This window comes from Musa acuminata, chromosome BXJ3-10, assembly GCF_036884655.1.
Source record: "Musa acuminata AAA Group cultivar baxijiao chromosome BXJ3-10, Cavendish_Baxijiao_AAA, whole genome shotgun sequence".
In the NCBI taxonomy this organism is placed as follows: Eukaryota; Viridiplantae; Streptophyta; class Magnoliopsida; order Zingiberales; family Musaceae; genus Musa; species Musa acuminata.
The window spans coordinates 18,095,931-18,108,006 of NC_088358.1; the positions used below are offsets into that span (position 1 = coordinate 18,095,931).

Sequence of the window (12,076 nt, forward strand, 5' to 3'; positions counted from 1 at the left end):
CTGCTGCACGGACTACGCATGCACTACTTGCATGGCCACCAGGAATTCTGCCGACACGTATTTGTTGGTCCTGAGAATGAGAACCATCGCCTTCCTCACTTGTGTCTTCTGTCTGTAGTCGGGAAAAGACGTCCACGGTCACTCGGTTAAGTTGATAAGAATGCTAACCCACCGTGTGGGATCTGCACATTCTGATTTAGAATTATAGTAATAAGATGATGCTAAGAAAACACACCGAATAAATATAAATTTAAACAAAAATGTAAATCTTATATATTTCCGGAACCATTTCTGATCCCTATCTTTGCACCGACCCCAAACAGCAATGACAATGGAAGAGAGGGTTTCGAGTCAAAAGCAGAGGCAGATCGCTGTTCGTCAGAACTAAGCGATGGAATTACACATGGATGGGTTTACTAACAATCTGCAAAGAATAGGTGGTCTTCACATCTTACCTAATTGCTTTCTCTTGCATAGCCACATGTTTCTTCCACTACAGCAGCCCAAGCAATGGCAACTTTCTCTGAATACTCGACCTTCTCAACATGCAGAACGCAGAGGACGGAAGCTCATTAGTTCCATTTTACGGATGAGATAACCAATTCGAAGTAAAGCATGATAGCATAATTGAAGTAGATGATCTTGTACATTCACACATCAGAGTTAGTGTCACCCGAAAAAGGAGTACACTGAAACGAAAGTGTTTACTGTCAGCTAATGCACTTCACGATGCTAAAATAATGATACATTTTATAGATCCTGATGAATAGAATAGATGGTTCAAATTTGTGGTGAAAAATGTCAGCACAAAGTGATCGGAAAAGTAGTACTACAGATTATTAATTTGAATATATTCAGTTGTATATATTAATCAGTAGAGAGACCTTCGAAGTTTTAGTCTGACACAGTAGGAATCGTGGACAGTTCACTTTTATCTAATTTATTTTCTCTTCTTTTAAGGAAAAACCAATGAACAGATGAAGGTCATAATGGCAGCACCACCAGCCACACCGATATGGTCTAACAAGGAAACATAATCGTATAACATAATGAAGACAGTGTTATATTTGCAAATGCAAGACTAGTGGTGAATGATCAATAGCTTCTCTTTTATAGTCTTCGAGATCATTAAAAAAGATTTGGTGTTTCAGCTATAGGAAAGCCTTTGCCTTTGCATAGGCACAGTCCAACAAGGCAGTTGAAAGAAAGTCGAACATAGTTTGATGCACATATTTCATCTTTATAATATGAAAATTGCAAAATGAAGAGCAAGACATACCTGATTTATTAGAAACCCTTTAAGCATGCTTAGAAAATCATCATGCTTCTCTCTATCTAGTCTCTCAAGCTCGTTCCGGTTGTTTTCCTTGCATAGAAAACATAACCTGATTATATTCTATATTTTCTGCATATATTTGCAAAGTTCATTATTAATAAGAACAATTGATGTATCATAATTATTTATTCAGATGAACTGAACTTGGTTAACAGAGAATAATGGAAAGTAATATAAGAGCATGCATCATATTCATGTTTAGCACCTCATTTTTCTGTCATCTAATGCAGAAAACCTACCTATTCATCATCATAACAGTAAGAACAACCTCTCCATGCAAAGTCAACCGAATTAATATATGTCTTAAGTTAGGAAAAGAACAAGCAAAAAAAGTGCATATAAGGTAGAAGTAAAATTAAATATAGGAAAAGTGGACATCCTTAAATTCACCCCCACAAAAGTCACTATCTATTTAATTTCGACATACTCCTATCTAGAAAAAAGTTCCTGGTTATCTCCCCCAAAGTCAACATCACCAAGTAGTAACTTCAGCAAGTGCTAACAAGCAAACAACTGCAACATTCGACACAAAAAATGATACCTCAATTTGCGTAAGGCGAAGTGGCAAGTACCTTTATCCTTTCATACTCTCCAAGTGCACAGCTTTTAGCATCTTCGGTAACCCTTATTGTTTCGTTAAGTTCCTCCACTTTGCGGAGTCCTGATCGGTCACCACCAAATATCTTCGAAGATGCAACCTCAAGTTTCTCAACCTTTGCATGCAAAGTTGATAAATCTGTCATCAGCGTTTGCGCCGTCAATAAAGCACTGGTCCGATCCGAGAATGCACTCTGAACAGCTAACATTACCCCAAGATATTCATGTAGAGTGTCCTGTGAAAAAGAAATCGGACGAAGGAATAAGGAAAATTTTAGAAGCCAAAATGTCCCTTTTCGAAAATTTTCAAGTTTCACAAATGAGCATATACTATACGATTGATCTGTATGTTACCAGATGCTTTACGGTTTGAGCATTCAGTTCGCGATACAATCTGCTTGCTTTGACAGCAGCAGTTGCCACACATTTGGCATCAGCTGATAGTGTTTTCTGAGAGCTGAATATGGCCTCCTCAGTCTCAAACTTGGTGAGTTTGATGAATGCCAAACCCATTTCTCCCATTGTCTCACCAATATCTTGTTGTGCTTTCACAAGTGCCTCAGCCTGAATCAATATAAAACTATTCATATTGTATATTACAGAAATGGCATACGATTGAAAGTTCAAATAGCACACAACCATGGGGCCATTACGTCCTTGCTGTTTCAGATTCTAGGCATGTTAATTTCTCCCATACAGAACCAAAAAAACTTGTGCATGCTAAAGCACGTATCTCTCTTATGTCTGGATTATCTATACTCATGAAAGATTCATAGTCGAAAACCAACTACTGTTATGATAATAAGCTTAGATTTTAGGCCAAACGATGACAGCCTATGGCTGCTTATATTGGACATTTAGCATCAACATTCAAGAAGTTTGTTATTACTTTGCGAGGTACCACAAAGTTAAGCCACTTAAAATGATGGAAGGTTATGATAAGCACCCAAAGGCATTATGTCCTCGCTATTTCAGATTCTCTAGTCATGTTAATTTCTCTCATACAGAACAAAAACCTTCTGTATCAGAACTTAGTTTCACGTATACATTTCTTTTTCCTAGGTTATCTATGCACACTTGTCGACCGATTAGGATCCATACACACTTAATTAGGACCCATCATGATATGTATGTATCAAATTAGCAAGACTCTAATTCAGATAAAATCGAAAGTGGCACAAGGTAATAATCAAATCACAAACAAAATTGGGATCATCATTAACATTGCAACAATCATGATTGATTGTTACCTGTTGAGAAGCTGTGCAGAGCTGCTGCTCGAGGACCTGCATCTTCTCCTTCCTCTCCAAGAACTCTCTATCCTCTTCCACCACCAAGGGCTTGACCCCTCCCCAATCATTAGCCACCGCCTGCTTCAGCTCCTTAAATATCCTCAACAGGTCCCTCCCCTCCTTTGCCGGCTGCACCACATCCTCCGGCGCCACTCGACCAGCTGCCGCGTCCCCAAACAGCTGCTTCGGCAACCGCACCGCCCCATCTAGCATCCTCGACGCCACATCGGTGGCCGCCGGCAGCGGCAGCTTCCCCTGCGCCTGCAAGAACACCCTAAGCTCGTCGCTTCTCCCAATCACGGGATGCTCCGCCAGCCTCCGCAGGTACTTCTCGAGCTCCCACCGCCGCTGCTCGGCGAACTCGTGCTTCTGCATCACCTGGCCGTCGACGACGCTCTTGTCCGGCCGCTGCGGGATGAAGTACCCCCGGTACGCCTCCGCGAGCCGGGCGGCGAGAGTGACGACGTCGCGGAACCTCCGTTGGACGCAGAACACCGAAGGGCCGCCATGGCCGACGGCGCGGACCCAGGTGGTGATGGGGTAGGTGACGTAGGTGGTGCCGCCAAGGACAGGGGAGTTCGAGGCCTCCAGCATCGTTTCCGGATCCGACACGACGATCCTGAGATAATCCGAGGCGGCGGCGCGGGGGGGATAGGACCCGCTGCCGGGGGTGGTGACGGCGTTCTGAGGCTCAAAGGTGCTTTTTAAGACGACGTCGGCGTACGATGGCGGTTCGACGAAGAAGGGAAGGGAGGAGGGTGCTGTGGCGTCGGAGAGGTCGAGGCTCTCCATCTCTTCCCTCACTGCCGGTGATTCCGACGCGAAGAAACCGGTATCTGGGTCCATCATCGACGAAGCCGAGGAAACGTGAGGAGGCTGGAAGGGGAGAGATGTGGAGGGAGACGACGAAGGGCACGTGGTCGTGTGAGCAAAGCCGAGGTGGTGTAAAAGGGGTTGCCAAAACTTTGAGTGCGAGGGGAGACGGGAAGGGGTGGCGCGTGTCACGTGACACCGTGCATGGTATTTTAGCTCAAACACGGAGGATTGAGAAATGACATAAAGGTTATTATCTTTCAATATATGTCTTTGTCATATTTATTGAAAGAAGAAATAAAAATTATTCTATGTGAATATGGATCCAAAATAGATTATTATAAATTATTTTTATCCATAAGAGATCAATTATTAAATAAAAGTTATCTTATATTATATTATTGATGATCGTGCTTATTTATCTTGGATTATTAACTTACGTATTAGATAAACTAGGTTAGAAATTTTTTTTTTATCTTAAGTGATACCTCGAGAGGTACCATGATAGAGCTTAATGTTTCTATCTTGGAGGTTCCATGAATAATCTTATGCATACATGTCTAAACTATGTCAGATTGACTTAGACATCAATGATATCTTCCCTTAATATTTTTGTCGAGCAAGCAATATCGTAGGAAAGCTTGCTCATTAATTCTTTCAATGAATGCTCAAGCGAAGAGGTTTTGGTTCTAATCCATAGTACTTTCACCTTAGAGAGATGGTAACCACCCTCTCCGCATATTTGTGCATCCAACTTTGTGCAAACTCAAATATGATACTAGTGTCAATTCAATAACCCTGGTCTCTCACTCCCAGAGATGACATTGGGCTACCTCTTTGTCTTTGCTAAGGTGTTCTTAAACCTCACTCAACAAGTACAAGCGCTAATAGGCATAATATAGGTTATCACTCTGCTTTTACCTAAACTGGTCTAACAAGCAATGCCATCAACTCAATTGTAGTCCTTGGTTCTACTCCCATCGACACTCACCGAGATTTTCTGACTCGACGTGGTGTCGACATATTAGGAGAGCCCAAGGTTTGTCAAATCATCACCCGAGGTGGATTTAGATTCTTGGCCGTGGAATTTAGTGGACCGTACCACTCTCACTTTGCCCTACTTGAATGAGATTGAGTCAGTGGGCTTGATAGAGGATTCCTTATTGATTGAGATTGAGTCACTATGATAGATGAACCAATGTTTGGAGAAGTAATGAGAATTTCGACAATCAAAAAACAAAAGGAGGTGCTAGTTGTCCCCACCTCGGGTTGATCGTTGTTCATCTAGAAATCCAAGAGGAACTAATTCTAATAAATTTCTGTCTCCCATCTTTGTAAGTGTTCGATGGTAATACGGATCCAATGGAGCACATTATACTATTCTGTGCCTAAATATCATTATATGATATCTCGGACACCTTAATGTATCACACCTTTTTGACCATGTTAATGTAGAAAAATCTAGGGGCCGATATCACATGTGTAGTGAAAGAACATAAAACAAAATCCTCAATTTTTCAAAGAAGTGTTCGTCGTCGTGTGAAGATTGGTGTGTAAAAATTGTAAAATCGAAAACTGTATATATGAAGATCGTGTTACCTAGGGAGATCGTATATCTCTGAATCTTTAGAGATCTGTAGGAGAGGGCGAAGGAGACCAAGCGCCATCCTCTCTAGCTATGATCCACACAGTAGAGCTATGACGATACTTCTCAAATCTCCAAGTGCTATATGAGGAGGAGAATGGGAGAGGAGAATAGGAGGTGGCAATAAAGAGAGGCTCTAGCCTATGAATCTTTGGTTCCCTCCTATTTATAGAGGTCTCCTATCAACTTAACCCTAATGGATCCTATCCTATTGGGTATTGGATCTCCATACAGTTAAATCTCGAATTTTGATGATGAAACCAATTGATATTGTTTATGATTTGATCTGTGTTTTATTAGGATCGGAGCGGCACTAAGAGGGGGGGGGGGTGAATTAGTGCAGCGGATTAAAACTTCGGTTTTAGAAAAATCTTTCGTACGATAATAATGAAACTTGAAAGGCTTAACTTGAAAGCGTATTCTTGAAGTTGCGCAGCAAAGGTAATAAGGAACTAAAGCATGTAAGAAGGTTTGCAGTAATGTAAATAGCAATAATGAAATGCAAACCAGAGATTACGCCGATTTTAGAGTGGTTCGGTCAAATGACCTACATCCACTTGCGAGGCCCCTCTTCGATGAGGCTCCCACCTTCCACTAGCAAATCTCTTGAAATGGAAGGGTAAATACCCCTCTTACAACCTTTTACAAGCAGTTCAACCTCTTACAAATTTTCAATAAGAAAGAATGAGGAGAACTCTCTAGCAAATTGAAAACAAGACTTGCTAAGACTTTCTAAGACTTTTCTCTCAATCAAATGCTTCTCAAAAGTTGTAATCTCAGCTGAGATTTGAGGGGTATTTATAGGCCTCAAGAGGATTCAAATTTTGGGCTCCAAAATTTGAATTCTCTTTGGGTTCCCGATGCTGGCGGTGCCACCGCCCAGCCAAGCGGTGCCACCGCCCAGCGCTCGAGTGCTGGACGGTGCAACCGCCCAGCCCAGGAGGTGTCACCGCCCAGCTCTCGGGTGCCACCGCCCAGCCAGGCGGTGCCACCGCTTGGCTCTCCGGTTCACTTGTTTGGGCTTCAATTTTGCCCAAACCAAGCCTAATTTTGGGCCCAGTTGGCCCCTAACCAGGATATATGATTATCTCTTAATCCTAATCCTAATTACAAGTAAACTACATAACAAAAACACATCCTAAGCAATTTTTCAACCGTGAACGTCGAGTCTTGTTCCGGCGAGCTTTCCGACGAACTTCTTCCGACGGGCTCCTAGCAAGCTCCCGAACTTGTGATGACTTTAATGAGTAGCCGAGCCTTCTCGATGATCTCCGTGAGCCTTCGACGATCTCTTCGGCGAACTTCCGAAAATTCTAACAAGTTCCCGATTTCTTCTCGGTTGGTTCCGACAACATCTCCGACGATTCTTCGGACTCTTAAACGTCCATCGAACTTGACTCCGGTATCCTTGCTTTGTGTTTTCTGGTTATTATAGTTCATCCTGCATGCTTAACTCAATAATATGGATTAGATCAATTAACCCATCAATTGATTTTATCATCAAAATCCGAGATTCAACAATCTCCCCCTTTTTGATGATGACAATCAATTGATGACAGAGTTAAAACATAACTCCCCCTATCTATATGACATATTATGAGAAGATAAAAACACTTGAATTCAATCCCATTGAATTCAAGCATAAACCGATAAGTTCTAACCGTAGAACTTATCGTTATTCTCATTAAGCATAAAGTAAATGCGAAACTTCGATGAAGATCCTTTTCAAGTCGAATGATAAGAGACAATTTTTACTACGACAGGAGAAAAAGATTTTCAACATGAATTTCATGAAATACTTGTTAGATATGCTTTCAATATAATCAATCGATCTTGCGATATTCTTAAAGATTTTGTAAGGCATATAAGACATGCTATTGAAATGATACAAGTCATCACTTTTCTCCCCCTTTGTCATCAACAAAAAGGGAATGAGACTTGAATCACATAAAGAAGCACATAAAGCATTGATCAGAAAAATTTTATCATTCAAAGTTAAGTATGCTAAAATATTTACGTAGAGTTCATCCTAAAGGAAAAATTCAGCATTTATCCATATTGTCTAATCTCTTCTTTCTATAAATAACAGAAATTGTAGATGTATAAGGAAGAGATTGGGATAAAAAAAAATTTCAAGTAGTAGCTTCAATAAGTCAAGATCATAATTCGAATACAGACTCATTCAAATTCAAATTGTCAACTTGAAACTCGTAATAAAAAAAAAAATCAATTTCGAGATTCACAAAATGTCATAAAATCATTAATCTTGAGCACATGTCATTTATAATTGAAAGAGATGGATTAGATTCATCGAGGAATGGAGAGAAGATGAAAAACTTTACGAAAAATCCATTCACACAAGTTTAATTTTTAGGGACAATTTAACATACCTAATTCCCTTCTAATGAATTCAAATTGGTCTTCATTCAAAGCTTTTGTAAATATATCTGCTAATTGATGCTTTGTGTCAATAAATTCTAGAACAACATCATTGTTAAGGACATGATCGCGTATGAAATGATGCCTAATGTCGATGTGCTTAGTTCTAGAGTGCTGAATTGGATTTTTAGTAAGACATATGGCACTAGTATTATCACATTTTATAGGAATATTCTTAAAGTGAATTCCATAGTCTTCTAATGTATTTTTCATCCAAACAACTTGTGCACAGCATGCACTTGCAGCAATGTATTCGGCTTCCACCGTAGATAGTGCAACTGAATTTTGTTTCTTGGAAGTCCAAGAAACAAGTGCATGTCCTAAAAATTGGCATGTTCCGGATGTACTTTTTCTATCTATCCTGCATCCGCCAAAATCGGCATCGGCATAAGCTATTAAATCAAAATTTTCAGATTTTGGATACCACAATCCTAAATTTGGAGTTCCTTTAAGATACCTAAATATTCTTTTAACACTTTTAAGATGAGATAATTTTGGATTTGATTGAAATCTAGCACAAAGTCCTACACTAAACATAATATCCGGTCTAGTCGCGGTAAGGTAGAGTAGACTACCTATCATTCCCCTATATGTTTTTTTATCGAAATATTCACTATTTTCATCCATATCTAACTTAGTTGCAGTACTCATAAGGGTGTTTATTGCTTTTGAATTACCCATGTTAAATCGTTTTAACAATTCTAATGTGTATTTAGATTGGTTAAGAAATATACCATCCTTAAGTTGTTTGATTTGTAATCCTAAAAAGAAGGTTAATTCACCCATTAAACTCATTTCAAATTCATGACTCATAGATTTGGCAAATGATTCACATAGTGATTCATCCGAAGAGCCAAAAATGATATCGTCAACATAAATTTGCACAATAAGAAAATTCTTTTCAAAATGTTTAATAAACAATGTAGTATCAACCTTGCCTTTGGTAAAATTATTTAAAATAAGAAAAGAACTAAGCCTTTCATACCAAGCTCTAGAGGCTTGTTTCAAGCCATATAGAGCCTTAGTCAATTTGAATACATGATTAGGAAGAAGAGAATTTTCAAATCCGGGAGGTTGTTCGACATATATTTCTTCGGAAATAAAACCATTCAAGAAGGCACTTTTGACATCCATTTGAAATAGTTTAAAATTATAACTACTAGCATAGGCAAGGAGCATCCTTATGGCTTCTAATCGAGCCATGGGAGCGAAGGTTTCTTCGTAATCGATACCTTCTTCTTGGTTGAAACCTTTGGCCACTAATCTAGCCTTGTTTCTAACCACGATACCATTTTCGTCTTGCTTGTTTCTAAAGACCCATTTAGTACCAATGACTAAATGGTCACTAGGTCTAGGAACAAGCTCCCATACCTTATTTCTCTCAAATTGATTCAATTCCTCTTGCATTGCAATAACCCAAAAATTATCTTTTATGGCCTCATCAATGCACTTAGGTTCGATTTAAGAAAGGAAGGCGGCATTAGCACAAAAATTCTTGAAAGATGAACGAGTTTGAACCCCTTTAGATGTATCCCCTATAATTAGCTCCTTTGGATGAGCATCTATATACTTCCATTCCTTAGGTAAGAAAATTTCGGAAGAAGGTGCATCCAAGTTGCTATTTTGAGGAGGGGGTTCATTCAAATTCAAATTATCAAAACCAAGATCATCATCAAAATCATTTTTCTTTAAATTTGAAACTTCATTAAAAACTACATGAATAGACTCTTCAATTACTAAAGTTCTTTTATTAAAAACCCGAAAAGCTTTAGAAACGGAAGAGTAACCAAGAAAGATGCCTTCATCGGATTTAGCATCAAATTTTCTTAAGGCATCCCTTTCATTTAAAATAAAGTATTTACAACCGAAAACTTTAAAATAGGAGATATTTGGTTTTTTGTTATTCCATAATTCATAGGGAGTTTTTGATAAGGATGGTCTTATTATGACTCTATTCATGATGTAGCAAGCCGTATTTACGGCTTCGGCCCAAAAGTACTTAGGTAAACTATGTTCATTCAACATAGTTCTTGCCATTTCTTGTAGGTTTCTATTTTTTCTTTCAACTACTCCATTTTGTTGGGGATTTCTTGGAGTGGAGAAGTTGTGATTGTATCCATTAACTTCACAAAAATTTTGAAAGTCATGATTTTGAAATTCGCCACCATGATCACTCCGGATTGATGAAATCATGAAACCATTTTCGTTTTGAGTGAGTTTACAAAATTTAGAGAAACACTTGAAACAATTACTTTTGTGAGTTAAGAAATAGGTCCAAGTGTATCTAGAGTAGTCATCCACAATCACAAAAGCATATTTGCTTCCACCTAGACTTGTTGTATCAATTGGTCCAAATAAGTCCAAATGGATCAATTGTAATGGTCTAGTGGTGCTAATTTGATTTTTTTGTTTGAAGCTTGTTTTTATTTGTTTCCCTAGTTGACATGCATCGCATACCTTATCCTTAATAAACTTCATATTCGGAATCCCTCGGACTAATTCTTGAGATGAGATTTTAGATATTGTTTTCATGCTTGCATGGCCTAATCTCCTATGCCAAAGCCAAGCATCATTATTTACGGCGGAGAAACACATTTCATTTCTTAGTTCATCAAGATTGATGATATAGACATTATTTTGTTTTAAAGCAATTATAGTCATGTTATGATTTGGTTTTTCCATAATGCACATATTTGATTCAAATCTAACTATATAACCTTTATCGCATAATTGACTAATGCTCAATAGATTATGTTTCAATCCATCAACTAGTAACACATCATCAATGGAAAAACTTGATTTGTTACCTATGGTTCCCTTGCCAATGATTTTGCCTTTGTTGTTGTCTCCGAAGGTGACATAGCCTTCGTCCATGCTAATGAGCTTGGAGAATTGGGATGGATCTCCGGTCGTATGCCATGAGCATCCACTATCAAGATACCATCTCTTGCTCCCAGCATGTGATGGTGTATGTTTCTACAAGAAGGAATTATTTTTAGGTACCCATTTACTTTTGGGTGCCTAAAAAACTAATCTAACTTGTTTATCATGTTGCATAGACTTGATCATGGTTCCTTTAGGAACCCAAATCAATTTGTTCGGACTAATTTTCTTGAATGGACATTGGTAAGTTATATGTCCATATTTGCAACAAAAGTTGTAATTACTTTGGTGTTGAACATGTAAGATAGGACCTTTAATAAAGGTGGTTGGATTTTGGTGAGTACTTCTCACAAATCCGATTCCACTCCTTTTAGGAACGTGACCCTTATTTGTAAGGATCATGTTTAAGGACTTGCTACCGACCTCGAATTTCTTCAAGGTGTCTTTAAGTACTAAGTTCTCATTTTGGAGAGTTTCTAGATCATGGCATTTAGCACATGGAGCTATACTATCATGATATTCAGTTTTTAATTTATCAAAATCACAAGTAAGGCTATCATGCTCCTTTTTTAGCATTTTATACTTTCTACTAATTATCTTACATTCATTAAATAACTCATGGAAGACATTTAATAATTCATGATAAGGTAAATCTGCATTAATTAAATCCGTTACCTCTTCTTCGAAGGCCATTAGGGCGTAATGAGCAACTTGCTCGGTGTTGGACTCCTCTTCTTCGGACATGCTTGAATCATCCCATATTGCCTTGAGCGCCTTCTTCTTTGATGCTTTCTTTTTGGCTTGTGGACAATCGTTCTTGTAGTGTCCCGGTTTCTTGCACTCATAGCAAATTACTTGGTCCTTCTTGTGTTCGAATTTATTTTTTGTATTATTTTTAAATTTGTTCTTTCTTAAATATTTTTAAAATTTTTGAGTCAAAAGTGCAATGTCATTGTCACTGTCCTCATCACTTGATGTTCCTTTCAAGTGGTCTTCTTGTGATGTGAGTGCCATATCCTTCCTGTTCTTTGGAAGGGGGTTCTCAAGCTCGTCATGAGCTTGACATGTCAT

At 38.7% G+C, this 12,076-nt stretch overlaps 1 protein-coding gene across 1 annotated transcript; it reads right to left on the minus strand.

Annotated features, from left to right (window-relative positions):
* Nucleotides 1-347: 347 nt before the first annotated feature.
* LOC135650947 (sorting nexin 2A-like) lies at nt 348-4,135 on the minus strand. The gene is made up of 5 exons (XM_065170673.1): nt 3,184-4,135; nt 2,288-2,497; nt 1,909-2,169; nt 1,280-1,366; nt 348-536 (listed from the first exon to the last, which is right to left on the minus strand). The coding sequence occupies exons 1-5, from the start codon at nt 4,072-4,074 to the stop codon at nt 456-458; spliced, it is 1,530 nt and encodes a 509-aa protein (XP_065026745.1). The 5' UTR covers nt 4,075-4,135; the 3' UTR covers nt 348-455.
* Nucleotides 4,136-12,076: the final 7,941 nt, after the last annotated feature.

What these genes read in the sequence shown, in the direction of transcription:
- LOC135650947 (XM_065170673.1), bottom strand. Translation starts at nt 4,074, where the DNA reads ATGATGGACCCAGATACCGGTTTCTTCGCGTCGGAATCACCGGCAGTG. An exon ending in GAGAGTATGAAAGGATAAAG is followed by an intron (nt 1,367 to 1,908) that starts GTACTTGCCACT and finishes TTTCTATGCAAG; the next exon opens with GAAAACAACCGGAACGAGCT. An exon ending in AAGGGTTTCTAATAAATCAG is followed by an intron (nt 537 to 1,279) that starts GTATGTCTTGCT and finishes CATGTTGAGAAG; the next exon opens with GTCGAGTATTCAGAGAAAGT.